At 36.3% G+C, this 23,087-nt stretch overlaps 1 protein-coding gene across 1 annotated transcript in view; it reads right to left on the bottom strand.

The window, feature by feature from the left end:
- LOC120246923 (ubiquitin-conjugating enzyme E2 E2) overlaps positions 1–23,087 on the bottom strand; it is a 384,786-nt gene that overhangs the window by 65,764 nt on the left and 295,935 nt on the right. The window contains exon 4 of the mRNA XM_039254577.1: positions 18,441–18,573. Within this exon, the coding sequence (XP_039110508.1) occupies positions 18,441–18,573 (133 nt within the window). The remainder of the gene's footprint in view (positions 1–18,440; positions 18,574–23,087) is intronic.

Below are 23,087 nucleotides of genomic sequence, written 5' to 3'. Positions count from 1 at the left end.
CACGGTTCGTGGGTTCAAGCCCTGCGTAGGGCTCTGTGCTGACAGCTAGCTCAGAGCCTGGAGCCTGTATCAGATTCTGTGTCTCCCTCTCTCTGACCCTCCCCTGCGCACACTGTCTGTCTCTCTCTCTCTCTCTCTCTCTCTCTCTTTCTCTCAGAAATAAATAAAACATTTAAAAAAAAGGGACAGCTAGTGCAATGTGATAAGGTGGAGGCAAAGACAAAGTTCACATATTTCTTTGCCCAAGTATGCCTGTGAAAACAAACACATGCATTGATTTGGCTTTCACGATGTGACTTCAAATTCTAAAGCTGTAAACATGGCACAGAAAAGTAAGTATGTTCATACTATATTACTGAAGGTAGATATCTACAGGAAAAGGTACTTAGTTCTTGGATTATACTATTTTCCTGCCTTGCAAAGTTTAGCCCATGTACTTAACATTACTTGAAACTATATTTAACTATGCAAATTATTTGCTTATAATTTATGTCAACAGATTGTCTACATAAAATATAGCCTAGATACTTTATAAAATCAAGAATACAGTATTTCAAACAAGATGAAAATAAAAACACAAACTTTTTCTTTAACACAGATTAATTTCTTGACATCAGATTTCGTGCTAATATCTGCAGCATTTAATTTTAAGCATTTTAAGATAAATTGCATTATCTTTCACTGTTTTAAAAAAATGTATTACTTTCTATCGTGTCTACTAAATGCTTTTATGACAAACATCTTCTTTGAAAAGAATGACCCTACCCTCCCTCCACATATATCTAATGCTGTGAAAAAGAATTAGTACGCACACACACACACACACTCTCTCTCTCTGTCTCACTCTTCCTCTCTCATTTTGAACTTTTCAGTACTACAAACCAACAAAGTAATAAGATTTCAGAAGTGGTAAAGATACGACAAGATAAATGCATATTCATTTGTTTTATCAAACCTACTATGTCAGGTACTACAAGATAAATAAGGTCTTCATACTTATAGAGCTTAGAGTCTAGTGTGGGGAGGTAGAAAATGAACTAACCAACAAATAAGTAAAAATGTCGGATTTGTTTCATGAGAGAAAGGATCTGATGTGACAGAAAATAAATAGTGTGGAATTATTTATATAAGGTGGTCAGGCAATGCACTTCTCGTTAGCTAACACTAAAGATGAGGCCTAAAGAATGAAAAGTTGCTGGCTATCTGAAGAACTTGGTCACATGTGTCCCAGGCAAAGAGATCACCAAATCCCAAGGTTCTGGAGGAACCTAATAAAAAGGAGGTCAGAGAGGGCTGCAGTGTGGTGGGGCTGGTGGAGAGACCAGGAGGGCTTTGTAGGCCAAACTTATTTGAATTTATTCTAAATGCAATAGGATGCCATTAAAGATTTTAAGCAGGGCAGTAATCAATCACTGACAATGCAAGATAAGAGAATCTTGGACACTCTTTAGCTTCCTCTTTCTACAGATATAAATGTTAAATTCCAGAGAGTTTAGTGTCATCAAACTTACATGGCTGGAAAGTGTAAGGAGCACAGGTTTCTCTAAGGTTTCTTTTCAGTAAGAAAAAGGCTAACCTTCAGGACATGAAAAGGTATTATTCTTACTCATAATAAGAGAAATGCAAATAATTAAACATTGTTTCCTATCTATTAGATTGCTAAAGGTCAAATATTTGATATTCACACAGCACTGGTGAAGAAGTAGTGTTTTCCTTACATCTCTTAGATGTAGGTGCATCACAGTTGGGAGTATAACTTGTTATTAAACCACTTCTTTGAAAATAGAGCAATCTGATAAAACTATTAAAACTGAAGAAGCATATATCTTTTTTTCTAGTAATCCAGTTCTAGGAAATTATCCTACAAATATATTTACACAAATTCACAAAAGCAGTATGTACATTCTCAGTGAAGCATTATTGGTGATAGCAAAAGAATGGAAAGAACCTATACATCCAGTGCAGGAAACCCGGTTCAATGACTATGGTATATTCATCCAATAACATATTACATAGTTATAATGAAGCTAATATACATATATGAATACAGGACAGTCTTTTTGTTTTTAAATTTTTTTAACATTTATTCATTTTTGAGAGAGAGAGAGAGAGAGAGAGAGCGCATGCGCACGCAAGCAGGGAAGGAGCAGAGAGAGAGGGAGACACAGAAACCGAAGCAGGCTCCAGGCTCTGAGCTGTTAGCACAGAACCCGATGCGGGACTCAAACCCACTGACCGTGAGATCATGACCTGAGCTGAAGTCGGATGCTTAACCGACTGAGCCACCCAGGCGCTCTGAATACAGGACAGTCTTGAAGGTGATAAATGAAAATAGCGAATGTAGAAAAAAGAACGTCTTTGGAGGGGAATGAAAATGCCAGGCAACAAGAAGGAAGACTTAATTTTACCGTATGCTTTTTGTGCTGTTTGAACTTTTTACTGTGTATGTGCATGCAAGCACCTGTGTGTGTATGGATTTTTATATCACCTATTTAAAACTATTTTTAAAAATGAAATAGTCTGGGGGCACCTGGGTGGCTCAGTCAGTTTAGCAATTCTTGATTTTGTTTCAAATCATAATCCCAGGGTTGTGCCTGAGTGGTTTGGTTGGTTAAGCATAATCCCAGGGTTGTGGTAAAGATTTAGGCTGGTGTTGAGCCCTGCATCGGACCTCATGCCAAGCATGGAACCTGCTTGGGATTCTCTCTCTCCCTCTTCTCCTCTTCCCCACTCACATGCTCTCTCTTTTACTCTCTCAAAAAAAAAGGAAAAGAAAAGAAAAGAAAAGGTCTGAATAGTGAAGTTTATAGTAATAGAGACCTACCTCAAGAAACAAGAAAAATCTCAATTAAACAATCTAACCTTACATCCAAAGGAATTTATAAAAGAAGAACAAAACTCAGTAAGTAGACAAAAGAAAACAATAAAGTTCAAGGCAGAAATAAATTAAATACAAACTAAAAAAAATTAGAAAAGATCAATGAAACTAAGAACTAACTGTATGAGAAGATATATAAAATCAATAAACCTTTAGCTAGACTCATCAAGAAAAAGAGAAAGAACTCACATAAAATCAGAAATGAAAGATGTTATAACCAACACAATAGAAATACAAAGGATTGTAAGAGACATCTACAAAAAATTACACACCAACCAAATGGACAATCTAGAAGACATAGTTAAATTCCTAGAAACATATAATCTTTTCCAAACTAAATCAGGAAAAAATAGAAAATCTGAACAGACTGATAACTAGTGACAAAATTAAATTGGTAATCAAAAAACTTTCAACAAACAAAAGTCCAGGACTATATGGCTACACAGGTGAATTCTACCAAGTGTTTAAAGAAAAATTAATACCTATCCTCAAACTATTCCAAAAAAAGAAGATGAAGGAATGTTTTCAAATTCATCCTATGAATTCAGCATTACTAGACAAAGTACAAAAAAAAAATTAGAGACCAATATCCCTGATGTCCAACTGAATTCAACAATACCTTAAAAAATCATTCACCATGGTCAAGTGGGATTTATTCCAGGGATACAAGGATGGTTCAATATCCACACCAATCAGTGTGATACACCACATTAATAAGATTAAGGATAAAAACCACATGGTCATCATACTAGATGCAGAAAAAGTATCTGACAAAATTCAGCATCTATTCATGATAAAAACTTTCAATAGGGGCGCCTGGGTGGCTTAGTCGGTTAAGTGTCTGACTTTTGCTTAGGTCATGATCTCGCAGTTTGTGGGTTCGGGCCCCGCATCAGGCTCTGTGCTGACTTCCAGCTCAGATCCTGGAGCCTGTTTTGGAATCTGTGACTCCCTCTCTCTCTGACCCTCCCCTGCTCACGCTCTCTCTCTCTCCTAGAAATAAATAAAACTTAAAAAAAAAAAAAACTTTCAATAATGTGAGTATAGGTGAGTATAGAGGGAACATATCTCAACACAATAAAGGCCATTGTACGACAAACCCAGAGCTAACATTATACTCAATGGTGAAAAGCTTAAAGCTTTAAGATTAGGAAGAAGAAAAGGATGTTCACTCTCAGCACATTTATTCAAGAGAGTACTGGGAGTCCTAGCTATAGCAATCAGATAAGAAATTAAAGGCATCCATGGGTGCCTGGGTGGCTTAGTCAGTTAAGTGTCCAATTCAGCTCAAGTCATGATCTCATGGCTTGTTGAGTTTGAGCCCTGCATTGGCTCTGTGCTGACAGTCTGAGTCTCCCTCTCTCTCTGTCCCTCCCCTACTCACACTGTCTCTCTCTCTAAGATAAATGAACACTGAACATTTTTTTCAGAAAATAAATAGAAAAAATAAAAAACATCTATATTGGTAAGGAAGAATTAAAACTGTCATTATTTGCAGATGACATGAAGCTATATATAAAAGACCCTAAGGACTCCATCAAAAACCATTAGAACTAATAAATGAATACAGTAAAGATGCAAGATACAACATTAACACACAGAAATCTGTTGCATTTCTATACACTAATAACAAAGGAACAGAAGAGAAATTAAGAAAACAATCCCACTTATAATCATATCATAAAGAATAAAATACCTAAGAATAAATTTAACCAAGGAGGTGAAAGACTTGTACTCTGAAAACTGTAAGACACTGATAAAAGAAACTGAAGATGACATAAACAAATGGAAAGGGATTCAATGAAATCTCTATAAAAGTGTCAATAGTAATTTTTTTACAGAGCTAGAAAAAAAATCCTAAAATTTGCATGGAACTACAAAAAAGACCCTGAATCGCCGAAGCCATCTTGAGACAAAAGAAGAAAGCTGGTGGTTTCACAATCTCAGATTTCAAGATATACTACAAAGCTACAGTAATCAAAACGTTATGGTACAGGCCAAAAATAGAGATATAATATCAATGGAAAAAAGATAGAAAGCCCAGAAAATACCCCATGCTTATACAGTCAATTAACCTATGACAAAGAAGGCAGAAATATACAATGGGAAAAAGAAATTCTCTTTAACAAATGATGCTGGGAAAACTGGATAGATATATGCAAAAAAATTTAACTGGATCAATTTCTTATACACAAGGATAAACTCAAAATGGATTCAAGAACTAAATGTGACACCTGAAACCATAAAAATGCTAAAAGAAAACACAGTAGTCTGTTGGACATTGGTCTTAACAACATATTTATAATATGTCTCCTAAGGTAAGGGAAACAAAAACAAAAATAAACTATTGGGACTATTTCAAAATAAGCAGCTTTCGCACAGTGAAGAAAACTATCAACAAAACAAAAAGGCAACCTAGTAAATGGGAGAAGGTATCTGCAAATGATAAACCCAATGAAGGTTTAATAACCAAAATATATAAAGAACTCCTACAACTCAACAACAAAAAACGCCAAACTTAAAAAAAATTGTTTTAAACACTTATTTGTTTAAAAAACTGTGATTAAAAAAAGGGCAGAAGACATGAAAAGGTATTTTTCGAAAGACACACAAGATGGCCAACAGACATATGAAAAGATGCTCAACATCACTCATCATCAAGAAAATGCAAATCAAAATCAGAATGAGATATCACACCAGTTAAGAATGTTTACTATAACTGTAAATTGTACACTCTGCTGAAAGTGTAAATTGATGCAACCGTTGTGGGAAACAATATGGAGGTTCTTCAAAAAATTAAAAACAGAAATACCATACGATCCAGTAATTCCACTACTATTAATCCAAAGAAAATGAAAACACTAATTGGAAAGATATATGCACCTGTATGTTTACTGCAGCATTACTTACAGTAGCCAAGATTCAGAATCAGCCCAAGTGTGTGTATAAAGAAGATTACACACACACACACACACACACAAATGAGCCTAAGGGGTATTATAGTAATGTGAAATAAGTTAGACTGAAAAAGACAATTACTCTATGATTTCATTTATATGTGAAATCCTAAAGACAAAGCAAATGAATGAACAAAAAACCCCAGAAATAGACTCTTTTTTAAAATGTTTGTTTCTTTATTTACTTATTTATTTCCGAGTGAGAGAGACAGCATGAGCAGGGGAGGGTCAGAGAGAGAGGGAGACACAGAATCTGAAGCAGGCTCCAGGCTCTGAGCTAGCTGTCAGCACAGAACCCGACGCGGGGCTTGAACCCACGAACCGTGAGATCATGACCTGAGCTGAAACCAAGAGTCGAACACTTAACCAACTGAGCCACTCAGGTGCCCCAAAGAGGTGATGTTTTAAGGTAAGAAGGGAAGAAAAAATGCGGAAATGAAGAAAATAATGTCAAAAACTTAAACATATGCTTTATGTATTATTTTTACTGTATAAACTATTGTCTTCTATAATCCAAAGAGATAGACAGTGAAATAAATTAGTGAGTATGTATAGGGAGATTATAAATATATATAATACACCATACATACATAAATTTGTAATACTGCAAATGCCTTATTTAACACAATTCTTCACAAAAACAAAAGCAAGATGGATGTTTTCCATCAACTACATAAAAGAATGCGAGGGGTCATCTAAAGTATGGCTGTTGGCAATACACTGGATTGTTGGGTGTTTAGCAAAGATCACTTCCACCTTAGCTACTACAGACATAAAGGGTCAGGATAGCTGGAATGGAAATCAGGAAGCCAGGATTTCTTTGTTTACTTATTTATTTTTATTTATTTATTTTGAGAGAGAGAGAGCAAGAGTGAGAGAATGTAGGGCAGAGAGAGAGAGAGCGAGAGAGAGTGCGCGCGTGCGCGAGAAAGAGAGAATCCCAACCAGGCTCTGCACTGTCAGCATGGAACCCGATGTGGGGTTCGGTCTCACAAGGAAGCCAGGAGTTCTAATCCTGGCCTTGGCACTTTTAAGCTCTTTCATGCTAATGACTACTTAAAGGTTTCAGCTTCCTGTAATAATGAAACCTACCTATCAAAGTGAAAGGATCAAGTAAGATAGTGAATGTAACCTAATGTTAGCATAAAATACTAGGCATTAAAAAATACAGTAAGATGTCTACTACACAACTCTCCATAACCACCAAGATGTCAGTAGAATTTGGAGCTGAAACAAGGCTCAAGGAGAGCTTGAAGAAGGTCATTTAGTCCATTCCCTTGCAGGAGTAATTATTTTGATTTATTTTAGGCCTTATTTAGGCACTTGTGGGAAGATAAGTTTGTTTGACTGGTGTAATTACTCATGTTGTTATGAGTTATTAACAGATGAGTCTTTTTAAAATAAGAATATGATATTTTGTGAGGCATTACTGTGTACTCTTGCATGGAAAATAACCTCCAATCCTCAAATACTGAGAACATATGGAAAAAGAGAAAATGTGAGTTTTGCTACTCTTTTCAATTGTCAGTCTTTCCTTTGGGAAACCCATTCTGGAAATTTTTAGCTTCAAAAACTCAGTTTTGGTTCAAAACTGCATATTTCTGTGGGTGAGGTCATTTATTCTAGGGTTTCAATCCTCAAACCTGTATCTCTTGCTCAGATCCCTTACGTGAATTCCAGATCTGTAAAGCTGCCTAATGAACATTTCCCAGCCAAATGTCCTGCATTTTCCTCCTGGAAACATAGCCCCCGCCTGGTTACTCAGATTAGAAACTGGGGAGTCCTCATCGATCTCTCTGATCAGTTAAAAGTGGATACCAATGTTACTGCTAAAACAGTGCTTCTGTAAACAAACAAAAACCGGAATCAGATCTATAGATAAAGAAAACAAATTGATGGTTGGTAGTGGGAAGGGGTACAGGGGATGGACAAAATGGGTGAAGGGGGGATTAAGATACAGTCTTCCAGGGGTGCCTGGGTGGCTCAGTTGGTTACGTGTTTAACTCTCAATTGGGCTCAGGTCATGATCTCAGGCTCTGTGAGATTGAGCCCTGTGTCAGGCTCTGTGCTGATTGTGTGGAGCCTGCTTGGAATTCTCTCTCTCCCTCTCTTCACTGCCTGTCTCCTGCTTGCATGTTCACGCTCGCTCTCTCAAAAATAAATGAGCATTAAAAAAAAGTACAGTCTTCCAGTTATAAACTGAGTAAATCACCGGAATAGAAGATACAGCATGTACAAGATATTTAGTACATGTAAAAGAATGTAGTCAATGATACTGTAATAGTGGTATATGGTGACCAATGGTAGCTATACCTTGTAAGCATAGCACAATATATATAAAGAAGTTGAATCACTATGTTGTAAACCTGAAACTAATGTAACATTTTGTATCAACTATACTCAAATAAGAAAATAAAATAAAATACTGCTTCTCGACCAGGGGTGATCTCCCTAGGGCCTCCAAAGGACATCTGACAATATCTGGAGACATTTCCATCTGTCACAAACTGGGGGCTTCAGAGTGAGGGAGAAAGACTGCTATTGGCATTCAGGAAGTAGAGGCCAGGGATGCTGCGATGCATCCTACAATGCAAACAGCATCCTTCCATGAGAATGAATTATCTTGTCCAAAATACCAACCATGCTGAAGTTGAGAAATCTTGTTCTATCATTCTTGAATGTGAGCTCTGCAAGAAAGAGGCATTTCTGTATGTTCAGTAACGGGATGGTATGTGGTACACGCGTACTTAGTGAATAAAGCAATAAAAAAAATATTTCACATCCTATTCCCTTTGTCTTAACCCCCAGAGCTCAGCCTTCATCGTTTCCTAGCCTGGACTGTTGCATTAGTCCCTGCTTGTTGCTCTCCTTGTCTCCATGGTCCCCAGGCTGTATCTTATTGATCTTCTTGTATCGAGGCCCAGAAAGCAGTAAGGGCTTAATAAATCTTTGGTTTATACATTAGCCTTAGCATAAACAGTTTAAATAACAACTAATAAGAATTTATAAGAATTTTTGGCAGGTTTCTGTTAACATACAAATACCATAAGAAAAATGTATTTGCTTAGAATAGTTACACCTGTATGAATTAGTGTACCTATCTGACATGAGGTCTATTTCATGCATAATCTTTAATTTTTGTGTGACTCTGTTTCTCCTTTTTTTCTCTAGGGAAAAACTGGATAATGCTTGTAAAGGCCAGTTGATCGTATCTTTCCCCTAACTCAGTGACAAGCCATGATTACATACTGATCTTGGCCAGCTGGGAACTGAGAACATTCCTTCCTCCCTAATTTTCCTAATTTTCCTTGGACCTGCTTAAGCAAATTTCTAAGAGGCTGCTATCTTATCAAGAGATCTAGATCCAACTCTAAGGGAAAAAATCAAGGAAACTTGATCATTTGCCAGAAAAGAGTTGATATTTGGCTGGTAGTCTTAAAAATAAACATAGATCTCTCCATTCTATCCAAACATGAACAAAACAGCATTACATACCTAGCTATCTAAACAAGTAATACATTTAAATAACGTAAAGAATATTCACAAGTTTTTCTTACATGTAGAGTACCAGTTTCCCTACCTCATTTCCCAAGTGGATGACAGAAAATAATTTGTTTTAAAATTTACAGACACTTCATCAACACATTCTATATGTTCTAGGTCATGATCTGTTCTCGTTAGGGATTCTTTTCTACATGGGTAAGAAAATTGCAAATTTGAACCTTCTTCTGGCTTAGTTATGCAGAAACTTCCCTCTTCACAAGACTATTCCTGCAACACTGCCTTGTTGTCCCTGCACTTTCTGTGACTCATGGTGCTTCTCTGAGAGTCCCCAGTGCTAACCTTGTCTTCTGGGACTAGTGGATCTCTGCCCTTTGATGTTGGGATCCTGAAGATTTCATCTTGAAGCCACCCCACCCTCTTCTCTTCAGAAAACCCTCATGAGGGGAGAGTGTCACTTGTCAACATTTGGGAACTTTTCTTTGGAAAAACCACCTCTCTCTGGTAAGTGAGTTGCCATCTTCTCAGGGCTGTGACAGCAAAGAGGGTTCCTCATTTTCCAAACACCCAGTTTCCTTTGTTCACTGAACCTTCCTATAGAAGAAGATCCTTCTTCTTCCTTTGTGAAGGAATTTAGGTCTGCCCATTCCTTCCAGTTATGCTGACAGTAGTATCAACAAACACCAACTCCCATTTGGAGTGAGGTCACAGAGAATGGAACTACAGAGCACAAAGGAACACAGTAAAATACTTGTTTGAGACCCTCACCCCTACGGCAAGACTCTTAATGGGGTGTGTGAGTAGATGCCAGAGAGGCTGACTACACAACAACCCCATGTGTGCTTGGGCAAAGGTGTAGGTGGCTGAGTCCATCCAACCCAAATAAAGATGTCTTGGGCAAGAAGCATTTCAAGGAAAATAATGATAAATTAAAGGTCTTTCTCCAAAATCTGGGACTACATTAGACTACAGAAAACTAGAAAGAGGAGGAATCCTCACAAAGTATCACTAAATTGAACTCGCCAAATGGCTGATTCCCTTTCAGCTTATCAGCAAATTTAATTTGATTTAAAACAAATAAAGTTGCTATTCCTTGCCCTGAAAACAAACAGACAAAATCCAATCCTTCTCAGTAATTCTTAAATTGGTGGTAGTTGGGGGTTGAGGTTGGACACACAAAGGGATACAATGCATACTGTTTTAAAAGGAGGAAGACAATGACCACTGTTTTCATCTATTTTTACTCATCACATGCATCTTAAAATTTCACACAACAGGGACACCTGGGGGGCTCAGTCGGTTAAGTGTCTGACTTCAGCTCAGGTCATGATCTCATAATCTTGCAGTCTGTGAATTTGAGCCCCGCATCAGGCTCTGTTCTGACAGCTCAGAGCCTGGAGCCTGCTTTGGATTCTGTGTCTCCCTCTCTCTCTGTCCCTCCCCCGATCATGCTCTGTCTCTTAAAAACAAATAAATGTTAAAAAAAATTTCACACAACATTAACATATAGCATTGGCAATTTTAAATGGTTTATTATAAAGGAGAATGGACTAAAAAAGAAAACTTATTGACTCATGAGATACAAGTAATACTGTAACCCAGTCATGACACTGACGATACAAGGCTACTTTGACAGTAATTAAGTGTGAAAAGGGCCTGTGAAATGGGAAGTAACTTCTCTTTAGCTTCAGGCTAACAAAACCCAAAAGTCAGTTATTTATGGTTCAACACAGAATTAATACATCAGTGTCTTTGAAGTAGGAAGACAGTGGAGAAAACCCCAGGTGCCTTTGGAAAAAAGATCCTTGCCCAAACTGAAAGGCACTTGAAATGTCTTCCTAACATTCTTTCACCTCATATGATGAATTTCATCTCCCTCCCCTCAAAAACTGCTTTAGAGAATGATGGGGTATAATTAACTTATACTGGAGTATAAAATATAAGTGTTCCTTCTTCCAGGGACCTGAGCAATTTAAATCTTCTCTACTGTTGGGGAATGAAAGCATCACGTTAGAACTGGGTTTGGATTCCAGTTTAGTTGCTTACTTTCCATGTGACCTGTGGGCCACTTAACCTCTGTGAGCCTCAGTTTTCTAATCTGAAAGCGGGGGTGATAGTAGTAAAGAATACTGCTTTATAGCAAAGTTCTACGGATTAAATTAATTCAATAATTTTTTACTGAATGCCTATTGAATCGCCAGGCATTGTTATAGGTGTTGGAATATAGGAGTGACATCAAAAATAGACAAAGTCCTTGTGCTCAAGGAACTTACACACTAAACGAAGAAAGGGAAACATAAACTCATGGACAAAGACATATCTCATGCCAGGAGGGAGAAGTGCTATGGAGAAAAATCAAGTGTGGTGGTTGTGGTGGGGAAGCTCATGGGAAGCAGAAGGTGGTTGGGAGTTGTCACGCAAGAGCTTCTCTAAAAAGGTAAGTTTTGAGCAGACACCTGAAGGGGAAAATGGAGTGAGCCACAAGGATTTTAGGCAGAGGAAAACAATGCAGGCAGAAGGAAGAGCAAATGTCAAGGCTCTGTGGAATCAGTATGCTTAGAGTATTTGAGTCAAGAGTGATAGCGATTTTTAAAATATGTTTATTTATTTTTGAAAGAGTGAGGGAGCAAGGGAGGGGCAGAGAGAGTGGGAGACTGAGGATCTAAAGCAGACTCCACATTGACAGCAGAGAGCCCGATGTGGGCATGAACTGCAATATCATGACCTGAGTCAAAATAGGACATTTAACCTACTGAGCCACCCAGGTACCCTGAGTGATAGCGATTTTGAAAAGTATATTGCGATTTTACAACATTTTGTGTGCATTTACTCTGTGAGTTTGAATTCTTATTCATTGAGACGGAGAAGACCAGAGGCGCTGGTTTGGCAGGAGTGGGTTAGGGCTGTGCAATCAATGGTTCGATTCTGGACCTGTTAGGTTTGAGGTGACCGTTGATGTTAAACTGGAGATGCCAAAAAGACAATTCAATATGTAAGAAAGCACTTAATCCACAGGCAGGCTTTATATAAATGTATGAACTCAGGTTAAACAAGTTAATTCATATTATTCCACAGCTGTGTATTCTACCCCCAAGGTCAGAGCAACTGAGTAGGGAGTTGCATTTACATACATAAACCACTGCTCTTTCTGAAAATCTGAAACACCATCAACTTTCTTCTTTGAGCAACAGCAAAAATAGAAACAATAAAAAAATAACAATAATAATAATCCAACTGAAATAAAATGTGAACTCCTTATTGAACTTGTTTTAATTATAGATCTCTCTCTGGCTTTCAAATGCTGAATATCATTGGTCCTTACTATAACTAATTAGTTACTTTATTCATGATTAGCCTTGTCCTGTCAATTTAAGGTTAAACTCTAATGAGGATAATAAAATAAAGATTTTGAAAATATGATGGACCTAAATTATCTAATTGTCTGAAAGCAGTTAAGACTCTTATTTAATGACATTTCATTAGTAAGCAATCTCATAGTTAAGATTGTATAAAAAAATTAAAAACCATAAAACATAAAATATACTCTGAAATGATTGCTAAGATTTATTTTCAAATCTATTGATAAAATTTGTTATGAAAAACTGTATTAAAAAGCTTTTAGATATTATTAATATTAAAGAGCTTTCTTTTTCTCACACAAATACTTCTACATATACATGCAGCTTTTAAAACATTTTAGGCACAAATTTTATCATTCCTTTTTGGAAAATTACCTACTGGCAAATACTGTCTAGCCATTACCTGAGAAAACAATGTTTTCCAGTAAAAGATATGAACACTGAGAGCAGGTCTGACTTGTGCACAGGCTGCCTGAGACACTAAACTAACACACATACTTGATTTTCCCTACCTACCAACCTACTCTTAAATCTGTTTTGTTTTTAATTTTTTTATCATAATTTTTTTGTCAGATTGGTTTCTATACAACACCCAGTGCTCATCCCAACAAGTGCCCTCCTCAATGCCATCACCCACTTGCCCTTCTCCCCCACCACCCATCAACCCTCAGTTTGTTCTCAGTATTTAAGAGTCTCTATGATTTGCCTCCCTCCCTCTCTGTAACTTTTTCCCCCCTTCGCCTCCCCCATGGTTCTCTGTTAAGTTTCTCAAGATCCACATGTGAGTGAGAACATATTGTATCTGTCTTTCTCTGATTGACTTAAGTCACTTAGCATAATACCCTCCAGTTCCATCCATGTTGTTGCAAATGGCCAGATTTCATTCTTACTCTTAAATCTGTTTTAAAATGCCTACTTATTTTTTATAAAATAAAATATTCAGATCCAAGGGAGACAGAAAAAGTCAAATCTGAATAGACTACCTCTATGCATTTCTACTGTAAAAACAAAGATCTGACCTGTTACTTAACATGACGAAGGTAGCATGTATGTCATTAGATCTCTGAGACACAAAATATCAGACACAGGGTGTCACGATATTTTCAAAGTGTTTTTAGTAGAAAAAATAATACAGAAATAAAACAGTATAGAAATAAAATATATCCTATTACTTTGCTTCCGAATTTTTCAAGTATGCTTGTTAACTTTATTTGGTGTATAACTTTCAAGGAAAAACTTTTATATTATTCACAAAAAGAGAGATAACTGGACAACAGTAGATATGAAAACTTCCACATCTCACAGCTTTTCCTCTATTGCTCTGGCAAAGATTAAAAAAGACTAGGAATCCTCAGAGCTGAGCAGACTGAAAGGGAGCATTGTACTATTTGCTATGTTGATGGCTATGATATAAACTGGTAAAATTTTTCTGGAGGGCAATTTGTCAACCTTTAACAAAATTTTACACATATAAACTATCTACCCAGAAGTTCCATGTCAACAAATTTAGCCTCAGGAAATAATTATGCAAGCATACAAAATATGTAATTCTAAGGATATTCATCATGTCACTGATTATAACAGAAATATTGGCAACAGCTTAAATGTCCAATAACAGGAAATTAAATTTGATATATTTATACAATGGAATACTCTGTAGCCTCAATAGTTCTAATACAACTACATATTTACTGAACAATATTGAGTGTTCGGTGAAAACAGAATATTAGGTAAAAAGTAATTCTAAAAGCAGGAGGAATATGGCCTAATATTTACATATATATTTGTGAGTATGCATGCAACATATTTATATGCAGAGAACAAAAGTCTCAAAGGAGATATACAAAATGGCATAAATAATTTTTGGGTTAGGATTATATGTAACTTAAATTTTTTCTTTTTACTTATCTCCAATTACTTTTTATTCTATAACAAATATACAGACTTTGCAGAGTAAAGAACATTAAAATATTTACACACTGGACTTATAAAAAAGTGTAGATTTTGAGCACAGGAGTAATTATCTATAATATGCATAGGAAAATGTAAGATAAAAGCAATTCTACTTATAAATAAATAGATATCTGAATTATAACACTGAAATATGTGTCTATACTGAATAAAAATACAGTATTAAAAATTTTTGGGAATATACCAGAAATGGTATTATTGCTAATATATTATTGCTAGATAGTTTCATTAAATGGATATTTTCCCACAGAAATAGTATTATCATCAATGGCTAAAGATTGAACTGAAGACTTGTTAATAATACAGACACAATTAACAATGCTGTACAAACAACAGTGCTGTAGATTTAGGAGAAGAGCATAAATATATTGATTATATAAGATTAATGTAGTAGGAATTCTACTGGGATGCAGCATTTGCAAGTGTAACTAGTACTTGACCTATTTAAAACTAGTATACTAAAATTTAATGAACATTACATACTCAGTTAAAAACTGTTTTGCTTGCCTTATTAAAATGTAGACGGATTTTGGAAGAAATGATTGGAATGGCTCGTCTGATTTTGAAAACTTTGCTGGTGAAGCGTGGGATGTTCAAACTAATGAAGTCCTACTCCCAAAAGTTCCTATGGCTGAAAGAGGAATTCATGTCACTCCACTGGCATTTACACGACATATCTGAGGACTATAGTGTTTATTTTTTTCCACATTTTAAGTGGTAGAGATTTACTGATATTTTTAAATTGATAAACATGGCTAAACAGCTTATTACGTCGAAGTATTTAATTTGAGCATGAGCGCATTTAAAGTCGTCACTTAGGATTCCAAGTGTTAAGACTTTGGGGAAAAGTTACCTCATGGATCCCATTATGCTATATTATAATTTTACAGTATGGGCATCTGATAACCATCAGACAGCCAGTCAGGTTTATTTGTGAACCTCTGCTCTCACCAACAGTTCTCTCTGACACCTACTGCTATCTGGGTTCATTCTTCAGAGGATTGGGAAATGGTTCATTCATCAAAATATGTGGCTAAGGCTGATGGAAAAAGAACAAAGGATGAGGGCAACAGAGGAAAAACACCAAGACAATGCCAAATGTGGACTATTTAGAATAAGAGGAGACTAGAAAGGCATGGACGTGGTACAAGACTATTAATAATAAAAACGTTTGTTTTAGTTAACAGCTTTCGAGACACACACAAACTCCCCCGCCCGCCCCCCCCCCCCCACCGTATAGCATATCTGTCTACAAAATCTGGTTTCTAAAACTGATAAATTAGGTGGTGATAATTTGCTTTGAAAGACTTCCCACAGGTGCACATTTAAATGTGCATTTAAATTGTGATCTGAGTTACCAAAGTTTGATTTTTTCCTTTGTCCTAAGAGATTGTTTAATCAAATTCATTCAGTGGAGGAACTTAATGTTTTTCTGGTAATATTCTTGACAGGTACTAATTCTGCTTTTTTAAAACAGAAATACTGGCAAATTTTTACTCCCAGTAAAGGGAAGCCCACTGTCTCAGAAGTCAAGCTATTCAAAAACACACTGTACACTTGTGGATAAGATTTTCCTCATAAGAATTAACACCTACTTCCCTGTAAGTGACACGCTCCTGCTTCTAGATTTGTCCCATCCAGCCATCCAGAGTAAGGTCTAAATCCTAACCCACACCACAGTTCCTGAAACATCTGAGGACAGTTATCACATTCCTTCTAGTCCTACATTTATTAGTGAACATCTCCAGGTCTACAGTGGAAAGTACATGGTCTGTAAAGTCAGAATTCAGTAAATTCTTGCTTGTCTATTACTGGAAACCTCTCTAGGCCTCACCTAAGCTTCCTCATCTGTGAAAGAGAACATCTAACCCTTTGTTGGGTATTCGAGAAAAAGAAAGGAGTTGGCACAGCAGATGCCTACTATACTGTTTTACCTAATGAAGCAGCTCAGGAACGTGGACGACTCTTTCCCCAGCTTATTCTTGTTCTTCTTAAAATGAAGAGCTCAGGAGTGAATGAAGCACTCCAGATACAGTGCGACTGGTGCGGAGTTCTGGGGTCTTACTCCTAAAAAATGTCGCCTTACAGCTTCAGGAATCTTAAGTTCCCAAAGAATTAATTTAGTCAGTTAAAAGCCCACAGTTTTATTTACATGAACATGAAGTAAGGTCTCTCCTTCCTATCTTGTACCATGGTTTCCTTCTGATTCTCATCGAAATACTACACATTTAGCCATTTAAATTCCATCCTGTTAGTTTCGGGCCATCCTTTCAGTCATCCAGGCCTTTTTGGACACAGAATTATTTTATCTAACTTATTAGCTCCCCCTTTTTAGCTTTAATCCACACCTTTCTGTCATGCTGAACTTGGATAAGCCCACACATTTTCTGAGATGCATATTTCAGACGTATAGAACAGCTTGCACCAGACTCACAGGCCACACAACACCTCCCTGATCTGAACTTTTCCTCCTCTTCCCTGCTCTGTCCTTCCTCTACCGAAAAGCCTGTCCAATAAAGGTCCTCACATCACTGGCAGTAAAAGGAGAAAATAAATATTAGATACACTACAGCTTCATCACTGAAAACCAACCTAATGCAGGTATGGTTGTTCACCAGTGCCGCCAGGTCCATCAGCCTAGACAAGATGTACTGTGTAATGCAGAAAAAGAACATGGGCTTTGGAGTCCACCTTCTTGGGTTCAAATACTGACACTACTATTTGCTTGCTGTATAATGCTGGGACAGTTACTTAGTTTCTCTGTGCCTTGGTTTCTTCTTTGGTAAAATTACAGTTGTTGCTTTTCTTTTGATAACAAACAATATCCAAGCATCAGTAGAACAAAAGGAAGAAAGGAAGAGAAAGGGGAAAAAAGTGGATGAACTTAAGCGGGAGGGAGAGGAATTACAGAAATTCATGGAGTAAACTCTTATTTTCACTTTTTAAAACTGTCCACTCCAACATATATCTCAAGTAAGTTTTATTTCCCTCTGCAATGTGAGGTTAAGTCAGGTCAAATGAGAATTCTTTTTTGGTGGCCATTTGCAGAGTCAGTATCCTTAGGGTCTTTTCCTTTTCAAAGTGGAGAAAGAATTAAAACCCATCAAATAACTGACTTAAAGACAACAGAAAGGAATGTGAAGAATTCTTAAAGTGTAAAATTTTGTCTTAAATAACTGTAAATTCTATGTTCATTAAATAGTCATTTATATTAGGCAGCTATTACAAATACTTATCTACTAAATGTTCTTGGCATCGTTTTTAAGTCCTTGTGGGTCACACTTTCCATTCTAGTACATGTACAGTTCATGTGAGCAGCTGAACTTTCAAAACTCAAAGCTCCATAGCTGGTACCCTAAGACTTGTATAGCAGGACTCCGTCTGCAATTAGTCTGGCTCCTGGGCTTCATTCTGGCTCCAGCTTCAGGCTACGTCTGGTTTTCTAGGTTCCAGGCCTGTCACAGGACCAATCTCACTCACCTAGTTCCACCCATAACATGCTGCTTTATGTTACATTACAACATAAACCACAGAAAGGAGAGACACTGAGAAAGGATGAGAAAAAGCAATGAAATATGAGTAAGGGGCTAGGGTAGGGAAAGAACCTATAATTTTTCACATTCTGTTTCCTTTTAAATACAATTAGCCTTGGAAAGTTGTCTGTGTTAACAGAATAGACATGCATACCTAGATATGTATGTTTAAGAATATGTATATGTATACACATATACAACAATACATATTGCTAAAAATGGATGAATACTTCATACTGACCTTAGGGGGTTTAAACGGATAGTCTGGTGAAAAGGTAATGTCAAGAAAGAACACCCCTCCTTCATAGACAGATCCTGGGGGTCCCAATATAGTTGACCTCCATTCATAAATGTTGTCTCCTTTGGGTCCAGCACTGAAATAAGACATACAAATGAAATGTGCTTAGAGATTATGTAAACCCTGAAATTTAAAAAATTCTATTTATGGTAACAATAAATTGAGCAATTACAATAAAACACAACAAGTAGGGTAATTCTATATGATGGTTCATTTGTCAGTATCATCAATACTCTATAAAGAAAAGATGTTGGTATCACTTAATAAAACAGAATCAGGAAGATTCTGTTTTGCCATCCACAATCCTAAACCTATTAAACAAGATTCCTAGGACCACAGACCTGAGGCAGAAGCACAAATGTTTAATAAAGCATGAAATTATTTGTAAGGTCTTAAAAAAGATGATTTGGTCATAGAGTGAAAGAGACAAATTTTTGAAGGAAGAAGGGCCACTAGAGAAAAGAAAGTTGAATAAAAGATAGTCTAATCTCTCTGTTAACAACTGAGAATACAAATGAGGTTCACAGAGATCAGTGCATGTTCATCATCCATACAACTCTGCTCAACTATCATATCCCATCTGAATCTTCCTCTTTTCTCTTTTTCCAGCCAAAGAACCTCCGTCCCCTCAGCCCTCATGTATCATGAATAGCATGGCCTGTAGAAAACAAGATGTATCATTTCATTTTATAACAATGTTTTTAATTAAAAAAGGTTTTACAGTAAGTTCTAGGCCCAACACAAGGCTTAAACTCACAACCCCAAGATCAAGAGTTGCGTGCTCTACCAACTGAGCCAGCCAGGCACCCCTGTAATTGTATTTTTAAAGTATTTACTTTTTCTGTACCTCCCTAGAAGTTCCTTGAGGAATAGATTTTTGCCCTGTCTTAGGGCCTAGTGAGTACCTGTTTGTTTGGTGAAGATGGATTAATAAGAAAGCAAGTGTAACCACATGGCTATGAGCAGTAAACATCTGTCTTTGAGTCTCAGAGAAACTCGCTGAGGAAAATAAGGCCCACATGACTCACATGAATTGCATTCTCTCAGGTGAACAAAAGGACAAAATGAGATTATAGTTTAGCTTTTCGGTGTTGTTTTTGCTACATCAAGCTAATACCTATATCTAATAGCCATAAATTCCCCTCATGTCCAGTAGCAAAGCGGGCAACCCTTTGGGAAAGATGTTATCATCAACAAAGATTTAGCTACTACTCTTATTTTGAAATTAGTTTATATTTACAAAAACTTCATTGTTGAGCAGTGTATAAAAAAAAACCACTTGTCTTATTTAAGTTAGGATATACACTAGGAATGCAAGGATAGTTTAATAATAGAAAAGTATTAGTGTAATTAACTTAACTAAGAGATTAAAGTTGAAAAAAGGGATAATTTCAATGAGTACAGGAAAAGCACTCAATAGGCTTTAATAATAGCCATTCATGACAAAGAAGCTTTTTAGCAAAACTGGAATAGACAGAAACTTCTTTAACCTCGTAAAGAGTATCCACCACAAACCTCATAGCAACTAATATATTCAGTGGTAAAATATCAAAAGTATACCCTTTAAAAATTGAGGAACATGATAAGGTCACCCACTATGACTCACCCACTTCTAGTCATTATTGTATTAGAAATCATATTCATTAAGGTATAGAAGACACAAGGAAGGAGAAACAAAAGGTATGGATTGAGATGGAAAAATAAAACTCTGAGCATTTACAGTACTTACATACACAGAAAAATCTATATACAATTTATTAAACTTAATAAGAGTTTGTAAAGTGGCTAGATGTAAGATCAGTATGAAAAACCAGCTGAATTTCAACATACTAACAGAATTAGAAAATATATTTTAAAATATCTTGTAATCATATTAAAAATACAAAAAAAAAGCCTATGCATTAGTTTCATAAAAATATGTAAGGTTTTTTTTTTTTTGGAGGGAATTATAAAACACTGAAATACATAGAAAATTAAATAAATGGAGAGAGATACCAAGTTTATGAGTAGGGAGACTCAGCATCCTACAGATGTCAATTTTTCCCATATTGATCCAATCCAATTCCAATCAAAAGTCTACCAGTTATTTAAAAAATGAAACTTGAAAGGGCACGTGGGTGGCTCAGATGGTTAAGCATCTGACTTCTGATTTCGGCTGAGTCATGATCTCATGGTTTGTGGGATTGAGCCCTGCACTGGGCTCTGAATTGATAGTGAGGAGGCTGCTTGAGATTCTCTCTCTTTCTCTCTCTCTAAGTAAATAAATAAAAGAAACTTATAAAAAAAGAAATTTGACAGCTTGATTCTAAAATGTGTTTGGAAGCTCAAGGAAAATTCTCAAACTTTTCCACACACAGGAATCTGATCTATGTCAGAAGTGGTAGGGCTAAGAAAACAGGTTTTGTATATGGCAAATAGAAAAACTGGATTTCTACTTCAATAAATACACAAAGCTTTGTTGTAGACGGATTAAGCACTTCAACGCAAAAGTCAGAAGTTTAAGAGGTTGCCTAAAGAGAATGACAAGCCACAAACTGAGAAAAGATATTTGGATCACATAAAATTGACCAAATTCTAGTGTCCAGAGTATAAGAATTCCTATGAATCAAAAAGAAAAAAACTAGCAATCCTTTATAAAAGATATAGTTATTTCTAAAACAGAAGAAACATGAATGGCCAATAATCATATGAAAAATATTCAATTTAGTTAAAATCAGGGAAATGAAAACTTCAAATCACAGTTGAATATTATTTTACACAATATACAGGCAAAAATAAAAGCATGACAAAATCAACTGTTGATGAGGATGTGGAAAAACAAGAATTCCTATATATTGCTGAAATGTGTTAAATCACTTTGGATAAGAATGTGGACTTTAAGTTGAATCTATATACTCCTATGTTACATTTCAATTGTATTCCTAGGTACATACCCCAGAGAAATTTTTACACATGTGCACCAGAAGACATATACAAGAATGTTCATGGAAACACCATTTGTAAGAGCAAAATTGGAAACAACACAGATGTCCACTGAGAGAAAAAGGCATAAATTCACCCAAAGGAATACTACATGACAGTGAAAATATACTGATTAAGATGGAAAATCTTAAAAATATCATATTAAATTTTAAAAAAAGCTCTAAAGGAATATATACAATATGATACTATTTTCACCAAGTTTCAAAATGACCAAACAGGAAAATATGTTGTTGAGGACGCATACATATGTAGTATGGCAAGAAAATGAATGAGAACAAAGTTAAAAAGAGTAGACTCCTGGGTAGAACCAGAAGATGGAGGAGAAGCATCCAGAAGCTGCACTGGCTCTGGTGATGGTCTCCTTTTCAGTATGTATGTGGATTCAGGAGTTACCTGTTTCATTACGAGGTCTCATAACTTACTTATGTGTTAGATATGTTCCTATATATGTATCCAATTTTCGTATTAAGAACAAGTGTGCCAAAAACGTCTACCAAAATCATACATGAAGAAAGTAAGATGCAGCATATGTACAGTATGGTCCTGTTCTATAAACTAGAAATATAAAACAATATTTTATATAGTTTGTGAACACATATTTATGCCCAAGTCTTTAAAGAAATGAACTAAAAAAGATTTAAATTCATGAGAGTGGTCGTGCAGGGAACAGGAGAGGTGAAGTAGGCTGATTGATGGGATAGCTCTGAAAATGAGGAATGAAGCAGAGTTCAGTTTAAAAAAATGTTTTTAATATTTATTTTTGAGAGAGACACACATAGAGTCCAAGTGGGGGAGGGGCAGTGAGAGAGGGAGACACAGAATACGAAGCAGGATCCAGGCTCTGAGCTGTCAGCACGGAGCCCGTTGCGGGGCTCAAACTTATGAAGTGTGAGATCATGACCTGAGCCAAAGTCGAACACGTATACTGACTGAGTCACCTAGGTGCCCCGAAGCAGAGTTCAATTTTATCTCTAGTTTTGATTTCTCTTATTTAAAAAGGATGAAATAAAAAAAATATCAGCTTATTGCAAATGTAATATATGTTGGGAAGTAGAGCATGAAGCTAAAGTATAATGTCTCTGCCGCATCCTCTTTACCTACCTCTCCTGAAGCTGACAGTGAGCTATAAACAGAATATATTCAGGCCAGATGACAATAAAGATTTGGCAACAACAGCTCCTTGTTGCCAGACAAGCTCACTCATTCAGATGAATAATACACATGGTTACACCCTGAGCTATAATTAGACTCAATATGAATAGATAAGTTTATCAGAAGGAAGAACTTAAAAGTAGAGTAAATTATAGGTTTGTAGTTACAACATTACTTCAAGGCAGATGAAGAAATTTAGTTTAAAAAATACACACAGGGAGAACACAGCTATGAAACAATGTACATAGACATGTTTCCCAAATACCAAGACACAATTTCTCTGAGTCATTTTGAGAAATTTTAAGATGATCTTCCAAGAATGATCCTCACAGTTAATCATATAATTTGGGCTGAGGAGTAACAAATAGTGTCACCAAAGAAGGGACTCAGGAGTAGAAGTCAGGAGATGGCTCACAAAAGTAGGCGATGTCTATAAATAATTTACATTTAATTAGT

Source organism: Hyaena hyaena, unplaced genomic scaffold (genome assembly GCF_003009895.1).
Source record: "Hyaena hyaena isolate Hyena2069 unplaced genomic scaffold, ASM300989v1 scaffold_494, whole genome shotgun sequence".
Classification (NCBI taxonomy): domain Eukaryota; kingdom Metazoa; phylum Chordata; class Mammalia; order Carnivora; family Hyaenidae; genus Hyaena; species Hyaena hyaena.
This window is presented reverse-complemented; position numbering and strand designations above follow the sequence as displayed.